A 20,061-nucleotide genomic window follows, 5' to 3' on the forward strand; every position below is an offset into this window, starting at 1 on the left:
ACAAGCTTTTCCCATTTAGGTGACCTCTCCCGTTTCTCCAGATCTGTGTTTCCTAAATGTGCAGGCAGTTCCCCAGTCAGTACATCCTGCTGCTACAACATCTATTCACAAATACAGCTTTTCCTCCACCCACGAGCACAACGCACCATCGCTGTGCTTTGGGTTTTTTCCCCCCCTCTCAGTAGTTTCAAAGCATCGATTAAAGGTGGGAGGAATTTTTCTGGTGCTTCTCTTTACATTACCATAATCCATAGGAGATGGTTCTCTCATCAAAATGCAGGAGTCTTAAACAGATCTTCTACATTATTTATAGAAACTGATTCTGCAATAAGCGTCAATGCAGGCATGCGAATAGATTCTCTTTGGGGCATCTGCAAGTACTATCACAGTCAAGTTCCCTGTCTGCACACAGTGCCACGAGTCTGGTGGGTTTCTCCAGGGGAAAAATCTAAAGCTCCTGCAACCTGATCCTGGCCTTGCCAAAACGGGGATACTGGTGCAAAACGGTCCGAAGCGCGAGCTGGAAGCACAACCCTCACTCTGTCCTCTCTCGCACAACCACGCTTTGCGCCGGGAGGTTCTCTCGGCAGCTCACCTCAATTCAATCGCGAGTGACAGCGAGCCAACCGACCCCGAGCAAAACGACGAGGAGCACACAGAGGCACTCGAATATTAAATGTGAGCGTTCCCACAGCGCTGCTCTGCAGGAGCTATTCCAAACCCTGTCCCTGCACGCGGAGTTGGTGGCTGTGGCTCACCCGGAGCGCTTGCAATACCTTCAGAGCGCTCCCTGTGCTAGCTCTGGGAAACGAAAAAAACAAACCCAAGAGCATTAAAAGTTTGAGTATTTCCCAAACAGCACAGACCACCTTTTTTCTCGGATCTGCTGCAGCTGAAGAGAAGAGAAGCCCGCGGCAAGCGTGCCCTCCCTCCACAGGAGAGGTCACGTGCTGACTGCAGATTACACGGCACTGCTGAGCAACACCAGCTTTACCTCCGCAAGCTGATCATTTCCATTACTGCTTTTCACATCCTTTGGCTTCAGGCCATTTCAAACACGTCAGAGTACTATCTCCGCTCAGGAAGGCCTGTATTTTTCAGAAGTTATCATTTCAGTTTGGAAGAATCTACTTACTGAAAACACTCTGTGAGTTGGTTCCTAGCTAGAAGCACACAGCTCATTGCTGCAATTTATTTATTATCATTTACTTTCACTGATGCTAACCCATTTGCAGGAATAGATACAGATATTTGATTAAACGCAACAGTAAATTTACTTTGAAAAGAGCATCAGCTACCCCAGATTTATACTTCCCCAGTGTTCTAATAACATCACACGCTAGGAAAGAGATACCATGAGCGAGGTTCAGACTAACTGAAAATGAATTAATTGCTGCTGCTGGAATCGCCTTGGTTGCACGTGGCCGACTTCTACCTCTGTGCTAAGTCTTCCCTTACCATCAAGTGGAAGAAGCGTGTGCTGCCAGAGCTCGCTCGGTCTCCTCCAGTATCACGCTTCTACACACTCCAGAAACATTTGTTTTTCCTCACTAACTGCAGAGGGAATCTAAGGGACTTGAGCAGCAAAGGTGTCTCCGTGGGGGCATACGCACACTTGGCTGAGCAGAGTCAGAGTTTTATCTGGAGGGGTCTCAGCCCAACGCCCCTTTTCGGATGGGATTCACGTTACAGAACCTACTGCAAGCGGGCACTGGGCTGGGCTGGCTGTCCCTCCAGACACACAGGGACTGAGATCAGTAGCTGAGATGACTACTAAAGAAAAAGGCTGAGGTGCTGAAAAAACAAGTAGAAAATTAGGAAACTAAATTTAACCTACAAGCCGGCAACGACTCCATTCAAAACCTTACAATGGTGTCGGGGCAGCAGCCTGTAATTCCACGTGGCACCTGAGAAACAGTTCTTGCACCCCCACCATCACCACCACGAGTGACCTGAGCACAGGGGAGGCGCGACACACACCGGCACTGCTCACTGACCTTCGGCGCTCCCTGGCTTCCTCAGCTGAGAAGTCCTTTCCTGTGGTTGAGGCAGCACCGGCATTCGCAATACCGTTAGCAGAGCCGAGTACAGCACGATTTGTGATTACACCTAGAGGGGTGCTAGCAGAGATGCCCTCGGGATTTTTCTCTAGAGCAGAATCAGTTTGTTGCCTGAAAGGGGCTCTGAAATAGAGAAGACATAATGGAAAGCAAAGCAAGTGAACTCAACTGCTGACTGAGACCAGCCGCCGCCAGGGAGCATCGACAGTTCATTCTCCTCCTTCTAGTGTCGCGTTTTTGTAGAGGGCAGCACACATTAAAATGGGTGGTTTAAAAACACGGAGAAGAATTAAGCAGGAGGAATTCACGGTCTTCACACCCCTGTTTGTAGCAAAAATGATTAGAAAATGTACTTGGTGAGAAGGCAGAAGGCTCATACCCTGAGCAGCACGCCGTGCCTAACGGGGCAGCAAGAGGGGAGCACCGACCGAGAAGCTACGGTCCCACACGCGTTGCCGAGGGCCGGCTGAGACTGTCCAGCGGAACCGTTCCGGGTTTCCTCACCCACGCTTCCAATCCATAAGCCACTCCAGACCTCGGAACTTTCCGACCCAAACGCTGATTTTCTGCAGCGTTCTCTCCGCTGCGAGCCGTTACCTGGTGTGCTGGCGGGCTGCTGCAGGAGCGTTCGCACCGAGAGATGTGGGACAGGCAGAGCCAGGTTGCCACGGGGTGCCCAGGGAGGTAGATGACCCAATGGTAGTGGGTGAGGTAGCTAGAGATGTATTGCGACTGGCTGAAATGTAGGGACTGCTGAGGTCACTACTTCTACCAAATGATGCACTGTAAAACATCACAAAATCACGTCCTTCAGAGCAAATATTCAACAAGAACATCATCACGGCCGGGCTCGGCTGGAAAAGGGAGCGAGTGTTACGTCTTGGCACAACGACTGCGAGGAGCTGAGAAGCGTCGCGGGTCGCTCTGCACCCCTTAGCTAAGCCCAGCTGAGCTGCAGCGAGAGAATAACGGCGTGGAGGTGAATCAGTGAAGATGAGGGAAGGGGAAAAAGTCCTGCTGCAGCCAAAGTGGAGGGTCCCTGTGTACTGGGGGAAGGTAGAAACAACAAGCAAGGATGAGGCTGCTTAAAGCAGGGAAGGTGAGAGCGACATGAGCAGGCCTGGCTGCATCGCCTCCTAAGGATGCCCAGGACTCCCAGTTTTAAGAACCTGTTTTCAGTGGCTTAAAGCTCTGGCAAAGACGATCGGTTTCGGGCTTTAATTTTCTTTAAGGCACACTTGGCACAAACTCTGGATTTCTGGAAAATAGCTAGCCAAACTGCCCCCAAAATATACAAGAACGAGCAAGGGAAATATGTATTTTGCCAGTTTAAAACAAAATCCTTAAACCCCTTATTACTGACAAGCTCTAAGTGTTTTAAGTGCCTCATACTTTGGAAAAGAGACAGCAGAAAAGGAGAAGGGCTCTCACGAGGATGCACCTTTTTGCTGTTTCAGAGAAAATCCACCCTGAGCAGGAGAAGCTGCCCACCTCTGAACACAGACTTGATGGAACCTGGCAAAATCTCCTCACTGCGTGTGCCAGAGCCGCGTTCACAGGCTGCTCATTGCCTGCACACAGCAAAGGAGCACACACACCTGATCTAGGACCCTGCCACGCCTTTCGCAGCAACTGGTATTCCTGGTTGCTACTGGTCAGACTGGGCTGTCTGCAGGCTCGGAGGCTGGGAAGGCTGGAAGGCTGCCTCTCACCTCCTCCAGCCCTGACAACTGCCAGGCCAGTGCACATGGAGGAATGTGGTTGCACCAGGAATAAAAGCTGACCTAGAGGAAAAGCAGACCGGGACAAAGAGCTGCAGGTTTATGGGAAAGCCGGGGACAACAGACTGGAGCTGAAAGTGAGAGCCAGAGAGAGTGGCCTGAGGCTGAAATAAAACTTGAAAGGGGCAGGACCACAGCCAAGGACAGCAGGTCGGAGGAAGGATCCCGCCCAACTCACTCAGGCACCCAATTTGCAAACCAGTTTTACACGCCAAGGCCCCCCGCTAGCCCAGGAGAAGCAGTCAGTCCCCAGACAGCCAAAAGGAGAGAACGGGGCATCCTGGAAGAGGCCTCCACAGGGAGGAACCTCACGTTCGGGCTCTTCAGTTGATGGCTTCTTGCCACATCCAGGTCACAAAGGACCGAGCGAGTTACTATCCCTGGGTAGCAACCTCCAGCGGACCCTGAACAAAGCTTCCTCGGGAAAGCCAGACCCTGCCCGGCGCGGCGGGCAGCAGGACGTCCTGTTGGAAGCAAGAGCCTCCTCCTTCTTGGCTCTCTGCACCAGAGGAAAGGCTGAGCCCTGGAGATGGGCTGGGAGGAGGGGAAGAGCCTGGCTGGCGTGGGCGTGCAGAGCAAGCGGCCGTGAAGTTGCAGAAATGAGTGTACTGAGGAGATGCCGGTGGAGCGTGCACGGGGGCGAGGAAGGAGAGGAGAGGCAGGGGCAGAGGTGGGGGCAGCCCTGGGGGGAGCAGGGGTGGCGTGGCACCAGCCAAGGAGAGCCCAAGGCACAAGGGGCAGCTGCAAAACCAGAACCTGGTCAGGAAGGGAGGGCAGCTTGCAGAGGTGTTACTGAGTAAGACCTGCCAAGGAGTCTCTTTCAGAAGCGAAAGGTAAGGAGCGAAAAGCGGAGACAGGAGGATGGGAGCAGCCTGGGAGAGCAGTGATGTGAGAGGGGAAGGAGGAGGAGCGGAGGAAGAGAGTGCGTAGGGTTGTGCCAACTCCTATGTGCACACCCCTGGGTCGGAGCCACGGGGTGCTGGGGCATCACACACCCGCTCCTGCTCCCAGGAGAGCCGAGGGCATCGCCAGCTCCCCTGGGAGTCCCCTCCCCACCTCGTATGGGTGGCGCTGACCGGCCTGAGGAGGACTCTATCCAATCACTCGCATTTGATCCGAACAGGACCAGAAAGTTGAAGAAAAAAGGTTAGCTGGGGAATCCTGCTAATTAAGAGCTGTGCTCGTATGAACCTGTAAAAGGGAGGGTTATGAACTGATGCTACAGGATTCAGCGTTAGGAATACAGAAGGCATTGACACACCGCTACTCGCTCTCCCAACATCATCACCATAACGTAACCATGAGGGAACAAGCCATGAAATGGAAGGCAATGTTTCAAATCAATAAAAGAAAAAATAGCTGAAAACAGCTAAGGCAAGTAGGATTCAAAAACTTCAAAACTCAGAACTACAAAAAGCTTCCACATACGCTAATAAAAAAAGCTTTGCACAAAACACGTACCTGTTTGTTTTTAAACAAGCTGCCACGGGGAATTGCAGGGATCAAAATAGGATTTGCTTATGGAAGCTGGCCGCAGTGGTGGCTATTAAGAACAACGGTTAAGCACAACCCCTGGCTCCTGAATTCACGCTTGCTGGAAGCAAGGAGAGTGTGGGAGGTGGAAGACTGCTCTCCAGCCATCCCAGCTTGTCAGCTTGCCCTTCAAAGGCCGGTGCTGTCAGAAGTGGAGCCTGCACGCGCTGCTGGCCTGACTCGCTGTGGTGGGTTTTATGTGAATAAACCCAGTAAGGCAGCACATATGAGACCACGGAAAATGAAGGAGCAAATAGCTGCCTGAAAAGGTGATTTTGCTCTGGTGTGTGTGATCCCTTCCTGCGAGGCACCGCTCCTGGCTGATGTCAAGGGAAGGATGCTGGAGTAACTGCATCTCCTGTGCCAGTTTTCCTCCGAGTCCTTTACCCCAGAGGTGAGGGAACTGGCTGCCCGACGGCCGACATGCACTAAAACGTCGAAGAGGCTGTCAGAACAGGGTTCTGGGAGGTTCTGGGCGAGTGGTACAGCCACAGAAAAAGCTGAACGAAGAAGTCACTGCTCTTACAGTGAGAGCTTTAACACTCCCTTCTACTGAAGCTGAAGAACATTTGCAACGTTGCTGCAAGTTTCGCTCCCTTTTAGAAGAAAAGCCATTTTCAACATCATAAGACGATCTGTTGCTGCTGTTTACAGGTTGTTCTATATAAATACTTACAGAACACAGCTCTCTTCACAGAGACTGGTTAAAAGCCAAGCTAAAGGGGAAATGCAGACGGGCAGAAACCATCCTGTCAGTGACATTCATTGATTTTAATTCTTCCTCTCTCAGAACTATCCTGTATTTTTTGGCGTTGCATTCAGAGATTTGTGAATACTTGAAAATGACAAAAAGCTTAACAGGCAACCAGGTTCCCGCCCTCATCTTAGAGGCTAATGCACATGGCTGGAGGTTCAACACAATTACATTTCATTTCTCTGTGCTCTCCTACAGAAAATCCTACAGGATGGAGGTCAGATTGACCACGATTTTATTGTCTGTACATATAATGCAAAAACACTGATCGCTTGTTAAAAAGGAGGCTTTATTTCTACCTGGCAAAGCCATTCTCTGTAATTGCTTGTAAACCAACACTCTCCTACGAAAGGCCAGAATTCAGCCTTTGTGACCAGAAATCAGTTTAACCAAGCAAATACAGTAGGACTCTGTCAACGCAACACTAAATCTGGGGCTGGATTAGCCGAGACAGACAGGCAACGTTTGTAAAACTTCAGCGAACAGCCACGTGAGTGACCGGCCTGCCTCTCAGCCATGGGAGCAGCCAGGCATGCCAGCTGCAAGAGGCACAATTTTTCCAGTGTAATCAGCTGTGGCTTGTCAGGCTGCCTTTAGAGAGAGACAAGCGACGGAGGCTGGCCTGTCATCGTGTCCCAGGATAGATGTGAAGTCACTGGAAGGGATCAGCAGGTCAGGAGAAGCCTGCTGCTCCAAGGGGCTATCTGCTTCACCTTTTGTGGAAGCGGGGCTGTACGTGCTCGGCCATTGGACAGACACATCCTCAAGCACAACTTACCTCTACCAGCGTGAGGACTAGAACATAAAAAAATCTGCCTCCTCCCATGTATCTCAAGCAATCGTTCCACCTTCGGGACAGTTATTTAGTTCAGGGTCTAAATCTAAAGCCTTGAAATATCTCTGCCTTCTTCCTTAAGTGCAGATCGAATGGCTTTGCAGCACGACTTGTTTCTCACTCTGCTTTGATGGTTTCCAGTATTAGGCAGAACTAAGGCGAGGTGATGGCACTGTACCTGCACAAAGGGCTGATCTTCCCTCTCACAACCGAGACGGCAACTCAGTGACGCACTATTTCCCTTAACAAAGCAGGGCATTCATGCACCTTGTTCAGAGAGAGGCATTATCTGGTGCTTCAAGGAATCTGAGCCTCTGCCTTCCAACGGGGTGAAAGATACCGCCAGTTCAAGAAGTTATGCACAGGAGTGCTTTGCTGATTCTGGCCTCGCTAGTTTGCCCACAATCAGCCTCTACAATTTCACATACGCCGTGCGAAAACTGCGTCCTTACTGCCAAGAGAAAATGGTTGGAGACAACAGTCTTACTCCTTAGCAAACCCTGTAAGCCATGCACAACCCTGCCACTTTTGTGATAACGATGCCATAAACATGGACTAATATAAACCAAAATTAGCGATAAGCTACAACTTACCTGTCAATAGCTACTGGAACAACGCTTTCAGACTGTAATTACTTTATTCTCTTTTTATGATCAATTTTGGTTTTATTATCTAACTACAATGCTGGCATAAAACCGAGAGAACACTTCGCATTTGAGTGATACGAACAAGAGTATTTAAAATCAGTTCAGCAATTTAAAAATCAAGAAAAATGATGGCCTTAAAAAGTACGATTTAGCATTACAAATACCAGTAAACTCTAATTTTTTTTCCTGCTCTCAGCAGAAGAGGCTTCCGAGGGCAGTCGCACTGATGCAGGAAGCAGCAAGCAGGAGGTGGAGGTTTGGGAGGCAGGTTACGAGTAGAGCTGACTGCCCGGGAACCCACGTAAGACACAACTGGACGTACCTTTTCAAGTAGGTAGATACGTAGGTAGTAGGTGCACCGGACTGGGGAGCTTCGTTTCCCTTTGATTCATCCCTCCATGGCTGCCGCGTGTAAGAGCCGCTGCGCACAAGGTTGACGGCTGATTCTCTAGAGCAGGAGAGAGCGTAAAGTTTGTTTAGAAAAACTTGGGAGTCTGCTTTTGGCTCCTTTACGGTTCCACAACGCGAATCCTTCCCTTACACCCAGGAGCACCGCTGCTGACAGGTAACACAACTCACCGAAACACCTCTTCTGGCCTTAACGCCCGTTTGCTGGACTACTTGAGAATCACCAAATGATGTAACGTTTGGCGTAACGAGGACCAAGGTCCCTTTTAGAGAGAAAACTTGCAATCGAAATCTAGTTTGTCCATAAAAGTAATTTATCATACTAAATAACGTCATTTGATGTTCTCTCTGCCCTCTGGTTTCAAACAGCACAGCACAAACGGACAGATATTGCAACTGCAGGGCAAGTTTTTGTTCTCTGAGCCATCCAGGCAATGACAGTAAAGCATCAGTACGGCAAATCCTTTGCTATACTTAGCAGCAGAAAAACACCCAAACAAAATATTTGGCAATACCTAAAGCTACTTGACAAGTTATCAATAAATTACTAGTAGTCTATTTATCACAGTTATCTGACATCAGGGCTTCTTTTCCTAACAGACTCTCGTGCAGCACGTCCTGTTCTCTGCTGGTCTTGGACAGGACCTTGAGCTTTTAATGCAGCACAAATCCATTCACTCGCCAGCCTGTAGCTATTTTTCATTTTTCAATTGCTGTGCCCACGCTGATGCCCATTCAGACACCTGTGGGTTTCACAAAGTGAAACTCAGCTGTTTTGCAAGGAAAGAATACTGGGGAGGAAAAGAAAAATCTGTCCTACACAGCACGTCTGGGCACCATCTGTTCATGCAGCCACCTCATTCCCGACTTCACCACGGGAAGGGCACTTCTCAGCGGTGAGCAGGATGGGGCACCCTGTACGAGCCGCTACCAAAACCCGCTCGAGCTTATCGGCAGACACAAATTGTCTGCTGCGCTCCGAATCACAGCCACTGGCTGAGATTAAGCAAGAACACAGTAGGGAGGTTCCAGCAAAAGATCAGCAAAGAAGCTCCAACCCTGCCGAAATTCTCTCCGGGTGCTCACCCGCTGTGACTTCCTCACAACAATCACAGCTCACAGCGACTTCTCCACACGGGCCTTTCCGCCGTTGTTGTGGAAGCGGCTGGAAATGAGGTTAAGCTCAAAGTTTACACCTTCTAGCACAAACGGCGAAGAACCTGTTTGTAGAGATTAGCTCCTCAGATAGACCTTGAGAAACTAGAGATTTTATCCCATTTATCCTGTGGTTCTGTTCAGGGGCAGCCACACAAATTTGCCTTAAAAACAACCCCTGTGATGGAAACAGTTCCACACGCCAGAGAGCTCACAAACTCAAGTGAATCAAAAACCAGCGGATGTGTGAACAAAGGGACGGAAGGTGACTCTTAAGCAAGTGACACGAGAGCAAGTGTAGGTGCCAGCTCCAAGACAGAGGCACTTGCATCTAAAAGGAAAAAGTATGCATAAATCTAGTTTCCTGGAGACTAGTTATGTGTGAATCCAGGGGTGGAGGAACCAGTCTGCTGCTCTGCAAAGTACCAGAACTTCTAAAGATCAGAGATAGCTCTTGATATTGTGAACTCCCATGTGCTTGGGACTGCTGAGAAAACATATGAAACGTGAATACAGGAAAAAGGTATTTGGGAGGAACAAATGACAGCACAGAAGCTGAGCATCACATTTAGTCAGTCTCACCTGTTTTCTTTTTCCTCTATATCACTCGTACTGCTTAGTCTTCTGGGGGCTATTGTGGCAAGATAGCTCTTGTTGTCTTTATCCTGGTGAAGCAAAAGTAGTACTTCAGCTGCACATCAACTTCCAGCATGTTCAGTGACAAAGTGACAACTAAATTCATGTTCAAATTCTCCTGTCTAAGGACAAGTGGGTTAAGGCATTTTCTTGGGCAACACATGGCCCAGCATGGAAGTATTGGTTCTGAAAACAACTTCCTAGAGAGCTGCATTGGTGCAGCTTCCAGCTAGAACTACTTAAAAATCAGAGAATCATAGAACAGTTTGGGTTGGAAGGGACCTTTAAAGACCATCTAGTCCTACCTCCCCTGCAATGAGCAGGGACATCTTTACATCGCGTTGCTCAGAGCCTAGTCCTGATTTTGAATGTTTCCAGGGTCAGAGCATCTATCCACAGGCAGCAAAGCTGCAGTGAGTGGATCCGTGGGATGGGATTCACAAATACAGCTGGTGGGTATCAGAGGAATCCATATAGATGACAGTGAAAGAGAATTTCCACTGCAGGGATGCGCTACTCTCTAAATATTTTCCAGTAAAGAAGGGGCCACGCCAGACCAGCAGCTCTTGCCCACTGTCAGCCCACTCCAAACTGAGCAGGGACTGGGTTAGAGGGGCATCGAACTCCAGTTCTGCAAGAACAACTGATAGGATGGGATTAATTTTTTTGTTTTAAAAAAAAAGAAAGAATGAAAGAATCCTAAATTTGTTAGGGACACAAACCCCAGGATTAACTGAAAATGAAAGGGAAAAGACCTTAAACCTGTGAGGGTCAAGCCTGCTCAACTGGGATGTGCTAAAACACCTTTGCTGAAAGCCAAACCTTTTCTTTGTTGTCTAATAACGCGGATATCCGAGGACTCGATGAAGAACGGTAGATGGAAGAAGCCTTATCTCTCTGTGCCTCACGAGTAGCAGCGACTTCACTCAACATGTTGTGACTGCCAGTCTTCCGCAGCCCCAGCCGCCACGACGAAGGTGACTCATCCTTCTGCTCGTCTGACTTGCTGAGCCAACTGAACTGCAGAGGAGAAAAAAGGGACGTTTGGAAGAACGAAGAGCACTGCTGAAGCGCAAGCTAAGTTCTGAAAGCGTTTCGACAAGCCCCAGTTTTTGCTGGGCTACACTTGGCAACGTAAGGTTTGATTTCTCGCTTAGCTTCAATAGCTCAAGGTGAACCCAAAGGGATGCAAATTACTGTAGTGCCCTCATCCCCAAGGAGGGACGATGAAAGAAATCTCGTGTTATTGTGCAGCTCCCTTTGCCTACACAACGCCCTCCTCCAGCTTTGCAGAAAGAATAGAAGGAACAATGAAGCTTTTATTAGCACCTGTTTAGGAAGGGGGAATTGTTCAGCAAAGGCAAAAAGAACCCAAAAAAGCAGTCAACTCCTTTGGGACTAGCTGCAAATAAAACCCCTACACAAATCAAACTGGAGAGAGTCCAGAAGAAGTCATTAAGATGATCAGAAGCTGGAGCCCACCACAACACTATAGGGAGAAACAGAGGAAATCTGGCTTGTTTAGCACGGGAAAGAGAAGGCAAAGAAAGGGTTTAATTGCTCTGCTACTCGGGGGCTGGGGTTTACCCAGGGTATGGAACCAGACTTCTCAACAGTCTGCAGCGAAAGGAGGAGGAGGAATGGACAAGTTCCAACATGGGAAATCCCAGTTGACCTGAAGGAAGACAAACCTCCTGGTAGGAGCGATGCTGCACAGGGACAGGGAGCGAGAACACGGGGCACCTCCATCCTCAGGGAGTTTTTAATACTCTGCTCAGCTTGGGTAGTTCAAAGCAACATGACGTAGGCTTGAAGCTGGTCCTGCTTCGAGCAGGTTAGATCACAGGCTGGCAGAGCCCTGTTCTAGCCTAAACCTTTCTACGGTCAGGCAAAACCATATCCCAGAGCACACTTTCATGCTTTCTGTTGCGTGAGGCACTCTTGACAAGGATATATTGTTCCTCAAATGTACAACTTCAGTTATAATTATGGAGTCTTCCAAAAAGATGCCTACTGCTGTTCAAGAATGGAGCCTGGGCACAGCAAGAGATACTTTTGCAAAGACGGGGCTCAAAGTCGTATGGGAAATAAAGCAAATCAAGCCTTAGGAAGTACAGAAAAATAGAATACGAAACACAACACCACTATGCCTCTGTGCTACTGCAGGGTACGAGCCCACCTTCGACATCACACACAGCTCGGCAGCAGCATGGAAGAAGAGGAAGAGATTCGGAGAAAAGCAACAAGAAGGAATAGAGCAAGAGAGCTTTAACATTGGGAGTTATTCAGTTTATCAGGAATCTCCAGCCTGACATATCACTGAGGTACGTAAAACTCCCCAGGAGCACACAGAGAGGTGAAAAAGGATCAGTTACTCCTCGTTCCTTCCCATAAAGGACCTAGGGGCAGCAAACCAAAGCTGCGTGCGGCAGGCTCGACAGAGATGGTGCAGGGAGCTCTGTAGAACACGTAATTAAGCTGAAAATCCCTCTGCTGCTGGACATTACAGGATCCCAAGCATTATGGGCACTCAAGAAGTGACTGCATAAATTCAGAGAGGAAATGTCCAATGGGGTTACTGTACACAAACAATAGCACAGGTTCAGGCAAGTCACTGAAACCCAAATTTCTAGAAGGTGGGAGAGAAGTCCAGCAAGGTTCCATCTCTCTAGTATCTTTTGAAGGTCACTGCCAAAGGCAGGATCCTGGGGTAAACAAGGTTTTTGGCCAAGCTGACAGAAGCGTTATTATAGCATGCTCTACATAACACAAAACATCCGACATTATCCAGAATAAATGAAGCTAGTGGGAAGCTCTGCCCTCAAACTCATTGGCTCAAGACTGCAAAGATAAAATTATCACTGCAGTATTTTAGCAATGTTTCCTAGCTAATGTTATTTTAATGCAGATGCAGAGTTAATCCGTACACTGCTAATTCTAGCGCTTCCAGTCTACTGAGCTCTGATGCTTTAATGAAGTTTTGAGAGAAAGCTTGAACCCACAGTAAAAGCTGCTTTCTGCAATTTCTCAATATAGGAGCAGCACACATCAATCACAGAATCCTAGAATGTCTTAGGTTGGAAGCGACCTCAGAGATAATCTAACCCACCCTCCCTTAACCAGCCCAGGGTGCGCCAGGTTCATCCAACCTGGCCTTGAACATCTCCAGGGAGGGGGCAGCCACAGCCTCTCTGGGCAATCTAGTCCAGAGTCTTGCCTTGGCTCCACACTGATGTTTTCTCATCTAAAACCCAAACTGACAAAGAGAGTTACAGAAGAATCAAACAGGTAAGAGAAGGTAAAGCTGCCAGTCTTCAGTGACTGAGGCAAAATGAATGACTGCTGTGCGCTCAGGCCCCTTTCTGTCACCTTACAGCCTTACTCTGGGTTAAACAGCTCAAAAGAATGAGAATACTGCTCTGCAGCTGCGGAAAGGGTAACTGAAGTGCTCACACTTCCCAGTATCCTTCTACCTTTAGTACCTCCCTGCTAAATCAGCCCGAGCTGAACAAGGCCAAGAGGAGCTCTATTTTGTTTGATCCGGATGAACAGTTAGACTTGGTAGCACATCAAAAATAAAAAGTTGTGACTAAGCAAGAAACATTTCCCCCTCGGACGTGCACCTACTGCTCCAAGCTATGGCAAGGTGCCCACATCGTAGAGCTCTTCTCCACATTCTGGGGCAAAAAGGGACCAGAAGCGTAAGCTGCCAGTCCTCAGCTGAACGAAGTCTCCTGGTGCCATCTAGCTGAGTGACGTGAGAGCTGGAGAATTCAGATAAGATTTCAGTAACTCTGCTTCACCTTTAAAAAGCTTTCACAGCCCAGCCATCTAGTCACATGCAAACTTTATCCTCTCTGCTTACCGGGCTGTAACATCATGCTACTGAATCGACTGCGTTTGGCAAGTCAGAGTCCTTCAGACGAGGATGCCAAATCCACCGCTGACACGTTGGCAGGAACCTGCTCTGGTGAAAGATCTGCCGACAGGAGACTGGCCCCAGCTATCTCAGAACCCACGGCGACACAAAGCACCTGTGGCCCACGGGATTTCTCTTGTGAGCAGCGTGATTTGCTTTGGAGGGCAAGAGATTCAAGAGGAACTTTCCTGTACAAACAGCCTCCTTCGCGCCAGTACCACCTCGTTACCACAGCATCGCTGTCACCGCTGCACACTACTGTGCTCCCCTAAAGTCGAGTCTTACAACTCCTCTGAAAATCGGTTTCAGAGCAACCATTTCCCAGCAAAACCCACTGCTTTCGAGCGCTGTTGGAGTCCCCATCGCCTCCAGATTCACTTACTCTTCTGGCAGATGCAGTGAAGGAGTTGGGCTCGGGCGCTGGTATTTGCTCAGTGACGCTGGGCCGAGTTTCATGGCTGGAGTGGTTGGCAAAGGGCTCTTCCTTCCTTTCTACAAGTTTAAACAAGAAGAGAAACCAAACATTTCAGTGTTGCACTTCCAAGACCCTTCTTCACAAGCACTACAGTCAAGTTCAGCGCTGCTGAACGCTTCAGATCATAAAGCCGACGGCAGCACCGGGGCCGACCAGCGCTTTCTGCAAGGAGGCTTTGCCCTGACTAAACCCCGCGACGGATACATTTGCCAGGCAAAGCTTTCGAACTTCATCCCCCACAGACAGGCAAAATCTTGGCAGAAAGCACCTTAAGGAGGACAAGTAGATTTCTTACTGTTTGTTTATTCACGATTTTACTTCCTCTCAGGGATTGGTTATGACCTCGTCCAACTTGGGAAGAAAAGCAGCACGTGCCATCCCTGTCGTCACACCCGAGGGTGCAGTGACCCCCAGGGCACCCGCCGGAGGATTTCACTGCACGTTGCTTCTGCTGGTGGGCAGAATTTTTGCTCTTCTACACCAAAATCTATTTTTTTTCTATATGAAGCTAAAGACTGATTCCCAACAGGGCTCAAAGCAATCTCAAACCCTACCACAGCTCCCAGCTGGCTCCCTGCTTGTTAGACAAGTGCAACTGTCCACTGTTACAGGGTTTTTTTGTATCTGTGCACAATGCTTGACACGAGAACATCCACCAGACATTACCAGGGAGAGAGTAAGCAGAAACTACGTCTCAGGCAACAGGTTCAACTGACAGGAGTGCACGGGGCTCCAAGACAGCCTGGTCACCCAACACAGCCACCTGCAACGTGCCTGAGAAACCAGGTACCTACACCAGCAGAACAATGTTTTCTTCTCGCAGCTACGAATGCCTCACACAGTCATGGTTTTGAAAAAACAAAGTCATTTTAAGTGTGAGCACCCAAACAGTACTAGCAAACGAGGCGCGTGCAGGGAATATAAAAAGCAGTTTGGTACAGAGCATCTGTGAGGATGGCACCTCGGAGCACGGAGACTGATCTTTCTGAAAGAAACATTCTCACTCCTAGAAAATAGGATTCAAAGGAGACAGAAAACAGAGAAGAGCAAGCCAAGAGAAACATTTAAAAACAACAGGCAGTTAGCAGGACTGGCAGATCTCAAGAGAGCTCCCCCAGGAAGGTCTGCACGATACCAACGTCTCAGCCGCCTTTCCCCCTGGCTTTGTGTTCTCTCACAACTTCCATCCAAGCCACCGAACCAGCACTTCACTTCTCGAGCCTACCACACAGAATCCAAACAAACCTTTTAGGAAGGAGCAGTAGATCACCCGTTTCTCCTTGCAGGCCTGACCTAGCACACAGAAATCCATACAGACAAAAAAAAAAAATTACATGCCTGCCATTTGCTGAGTCCTTGAGCCTGAAGCCTGTAAAGCGCAGGAGAATCCTCGACGTTGCAGGAGGGGGAGGACAGACCTGCCCTGCGAGCCAGCAGGCTTTACAGGCTGGGTGAGACGGTGACTGGTCGTTTATAGCACAGAGGTCAGCTTTTAAGGTCAAGCCTAATTACAAGGGCACAAGCTTAAGTGGTAATGACAGGTTGGGAAGAACTCTAACTGTGCAACGTGACCAAAAGGAGTCCACTGGGGAAGGAGGACGGGCAGAAGTACCTCGCACGGGCGGCGTGAGGGACCACAAGACTTCAGGCATCACCGGCTGCAGCAGCGGATCCCACATTTTATTTTACTCAAACCTCAGCAATCAGATTTATGAAAGGCGCTCAAGGGAAACCAGTGAGGATTAGGTCGATCTCCCCCAAACGAATTTGGTGAGACTAAAAATTTAGTTCTCTAATCTGGAATAACTACAATTTTTCTTACGAGTTGTTTGGTTTGGTGGTTGTTTTAGGTTGTTTTTTTTTTTGGTTGGTTGGTGATTTTTTTAATTAAAAGCACACTGAAAGCTTCCCTGGCCTGCTTTAATTCACAATAATTACGCATTGTAACAGTTACCATCACAGATAATGACCCTGAAATTTTACACTCATCTTTCTCTTGTTTATATATAACCCAATGCCAAATTGTTAATTGTCCTCAAGATGAATAAAACGGCGTGAATAGCTTTCCGGTTTGAAGAACACAGATTTCTTACACACTGTAAGAAACAGGCTACTCTCGGAAGCACTCCAACACTTTCACTGCTCGCCTCTTCCAATCTCTTCCTGTGGTCTCTGCAAATTCAACAAACCTATCACAACGTGAGACCCCTCAAAACGTACCTCAAAATAAACTCCTGGATTATACTGCCAGCTTCTGCTTTGTCCTGCCTTACGCTCAGTTACCAAGGGAGTTCAATTGTTTGGTTTAAAAAGATCACTCATGACAATAGTTTGCCTTTTTTATTTTTCCTCCTCTTCACTTGGACTTTAAACAAGAGTCATCTTCTATCTGTCCAGCACTGTTCAGAGTTACAGAGCTACGTGAAAACTAAATCTTGGAAGAAAATGAAGAGGAATAAGGAAATAATTACCATAGTTTTAAGAACTTGCCTCCTGTATCCTTCCATGCATTTAAAACATCTGGCAGATAGTAAATCCTAACTGTTCTTAAGACTGTCTTTGAAATTAACAACACTGCGACACTGATAATTTTCTACGACAAGTTACTTTCATCCCTACTTATCTCTGGAGTCCTCTCATGGCACGCATCGTGATGTTATCTCGTGAATCTTGTTTGGAAAAGAGCACCAAAAACCCCGTGTACCCCATCCCCACACGCCACAGCTGACAACCAGGTCCACATCCAGCAGGACAAGCTCATGCTCATTTTAATAGAGGCTGGAGAAGTTTACAAGGCAGGGTTTCAATTCTGATCAAAATTTCTCAAAGGAGCCAATAATCTCTCCAGGAAAAGAGAGCACAGCTAACAAAGCCTGATGCTGAATCATTACCTGAATGGTTTTTGTCTTCGATTTGTTTTAGCTTTAGTGGTTCAAAATAGGTCAGTATAATGTGCTTTGCTCAGGGAATTAACTTAATAAAGAGTCCTGCTCTGGCTTTACACAAATTTTAATGCTGAGGGCTGCAGCACTCCCCTTGCTGAAGGATCTTAGGCTGCTCCTGAACCAGTCGAACCCCGCACAGCTCCGCTTCCGGCAGCTCCAGGGACACTGGAGGTGTCTGGTCGGGTTCCACCACACTCCTAAGAATTGGCACGTAACTACCCACGGCTGCTCTCTAGCAAAAACCTCATTTACGGAGCAAATAAACGGGAATTCTACTTCCTGCCTGTTTCTACCGCTGACTGCTCCGCCACACTCGCTGAAGGACATCACGCTGCTGTCACAGCCAAATAACTTCTGTAACTACCAGCGCTGCAAAGTCCAGCCAGGATTCCCAACACCCCTCACAGCGCAACCAACATCGCCATTAGAACACAGGTGGCACTTCCGCTGGCACAAGAAGCAGGAGAAAACTTTAAACCACATTTCTCTGCGAGGTCTTGGGTTTTAGTGTATTGGGACAGGGGCCAAGCAAGCTGATGGTGAAAGCAGTTGAACCATTAAACACATCATAGCTCAAAATGCCCCTCTGCTTGCAGAAATATGAAGAGCAAGTAAGCCTCAGCTTACTGCAAAATTAAGTAGCTTTATTGAAACTTTCTGTGCTGCACACATATGCTCTTTAAACAAATTAAGGAAGCCATAAAAATTATGACAAAAGAATAGGAGTAGGATGCCAGCACTGCGCCATAATGGGATTCAATGAACTTAATCCGTATTTTCCACTATGTTTTGCAATTATTAAACACCACCATCAGAAAAAAGTTCCTCATCTCTATAATTACCCAGAACAGCTTTAGCCCTTCATTTAATTTCATTTCTCTGATCTGAATACATCAGGCTATTACCCTCCTACACGCTCAGTTGCTTTTCTACCACCTTGCAGGAACAGAAGTGTTCATCCCAAAACTGGCCAACAAGAAAAAACCCTCTTGTTTAAGTACAACCTACGAGCAATGCGTTATCCCAAATTCATGTGAACTGGAAGTAGAAATAAAAATAATATTTGCAGCTTTTTTTTAAAGAAGCTGCATTTAAAGCAGCTCTTTTAGTATATTTCAAGCAGCAGCTTTTTTAGTACACTAGCTACAGAGTTCTCCATATTCTATACATAGACACTAGAAGTAAGACTTTCAGGATGTCTTCAACAACCAAGAAAAAAAAAAAAAAGGCCATTCTCAAACTGATCCCCTAATACTGCTCGGCTAATTACTAAATCCAAGGCTGTACTAAGACTTACCTGAATCCTTTTCAGCATCTGATTCTGAAACTTCATCTTCAGCTTCTTCCTCTTCTTCCGAACTAGAACTGCTGGAGTCCTTGTTCTCTTCCTCCATTTCCACGGACTTCAGCGTGTCTTCCTCATAGAGAATCTTCTCTTTGCTGCAAGATACAGAAATTTTAAGCACTCCCAGGCAAGCGAATTATTCCCAGGAACACACAGACATGATTTGCTACATATAGAACAAGCAAAAAGCACAAAATCCATCTCCCGACTCAACATCCCAGCGCTTCCAGCTCGGCCCATTTGCAACGGATTCCAGTGCCAGCCTCACATTTCTTGATCCTAAAGAACTTTGGGCTCTTTTTTTGCTAGTGCAGCACAACCCACCGGCTGGCCTGCACGGCTCCGTGCCACCCCAGAGCTGCAGATCTCAGCCCAAAGGGCAAATTGACAGGGAGCAGAAGCTGGGGGACCGAGCACCAGCCCAACTCCTTGTGGGTGTGTTAAGTAACAGCTAAAATCGCATTTGAGAGTGCTCCAACCTAAAAGCAACCGTGAAAGGAACACGAACAGCAGCGGAGTTTTGTGAGGGCAGCTGAGGCCAGCTGGCTGCCAGCGGGCAAAGCTCGTCCCCCACTACTTCCCTGTGCAGCTTCTTTTCAACTAAGAGGACGGCGACGTACTTGGTGAAGATCCTGCTTTGAGGCTTGCCGTTCATGTCAGCTTCAATTAGCTTATTCCTCGTCTCCTTCTCACTTCGCAACTGTTAAAAAAGTCCAAGAAGGTTGGGGAGAGAATGAAAAGAGACGCTCAACAAACCACCTCAGCGCAGGCCAACAACTCCCACAGCGTAAGGTCATCCCAGCCTCGTTAGATGAGAAACACTGCGGGTTTGTTGAAGAAGTTCAACAGGTGCGCACTTGCGAGTGCTCGGATGAGGGCACAGCTACACACCCAGCACGGCCTGAGCCTCAAGTCGCAATTTAACAAAACCTTCTGCTCAAGCTCCTGCCTGAGACTCGGAGTGAAACCTCAACTTCTCCAGCAGCCCTGCCTCTGCCCAGGCGGGCACAGCGCTCAGGCTCTGTCCACACCCCCAGGAAATCAGTTAAAAACTTCAGTTAAAACATTTGCTGCTCTCAGAGCTATTATTTATGTGCTCTCAGAGGAAAGCATCCAAGTACGGGCAACCAACAGAGCTCCCATGAGGACGGGTCGACTCCTTAAACCTCTCGAGCGCCAGTGTTACGTCACGGCACAGAGGAAACCCGTGATCATGGCAGCAATCAGAATATTTTGGCCCACAGAGTGGCAATATTAGTTTTGTCACCACTGACAGACAAAACAGTAACTAAAACATTCTTTCCCTGAACAGGGCTGAGGCAGAGAACCAGGGATGGCAACCAGCGGCTCGCTCTGCAGGCTGTCCCTTTTGGGCAGTGCCTGGCCCGGGTACTCTTGATAGGAGCTGGCGCCAGGGGCACGGAGCAAAAGCTCTGCAAATTCTCAATGTGGGAAAAGCGACACGGAGCCCAGTGAAGAGCCCAAATTTTGGGTAGAGCGTGTCCCTGAATAGAACCAAGCGCTGGAGCGCAGCAAAGGGAAGTGCAGGAGAGAGGCTGCCCCCACCA

The 20,061-nt window shown here is 48.2% G+C and overlaps 1 protein-coding gene across 1 annotated transcript in view; it reads right to left on the bottom strand.

Annotated features, from left to right (window-relative positions):
- Positions 1 to 1,997: 1,997 nt before the first annotated feature.
- Positions 1,998 to 20,061, bottom strand: part of LOC104272967 (protein phosphatase 1 regulatory subunit 12B-like) — a gene marked incomplete at both ends in the record, with an annotated part of 19,790 nt that continues 1,726 nt past the window's right edge. Inside the window, 7 exons of the mRNA XM_009868096.1 lie at positions 1,998 to 2,183; positions 7,933 to 8,058; positions 9,756 to 9,838; positions 10,632 to 10,829; positions 14,111 to 14,220; positions 18,446 to 18,588; positions 19,114 to 19,193. Coding sequence (XP_009866398.1) covers positions 1,998 to 2,183; positions 7,933 to 8,058; positions 9,756 to 9,838; positions 10,632 to 10,829; positions 14,111 to 14,220; positions 18,446 to 18,588; positions 19,114 to 19,193 — 926 coding nt within the window. The remainder of the gene's footprint in view (positions 2,184 to 7,932; positions 8,059 to 9,755; positions 9,839 to 10,631; positions 10,830 to 14,110; positions 14,221 to 18,445; positions 18,589 to 19,113; positions 19,194 to 20,061) is intronic.

The sequence above is a fragment of the Apaloderma vittatum genome, unplaced genomic scaffold (genome assembly GCF_000703405.1).
Source record: "Apaloderma vittatum isolate BGI_N311 unplaced genomic scaffold, ASM70340v1 scaffold35354, whole genome shotgun sequence".
In the NCBI taxonomy this organism is placed as follows: domain Eukaryota; kingdom Metazoa; phylum Chordata; class Aves; order Trogoniformes; family Trogonidae; genus Apaloderma; species Apaloderma vittatum.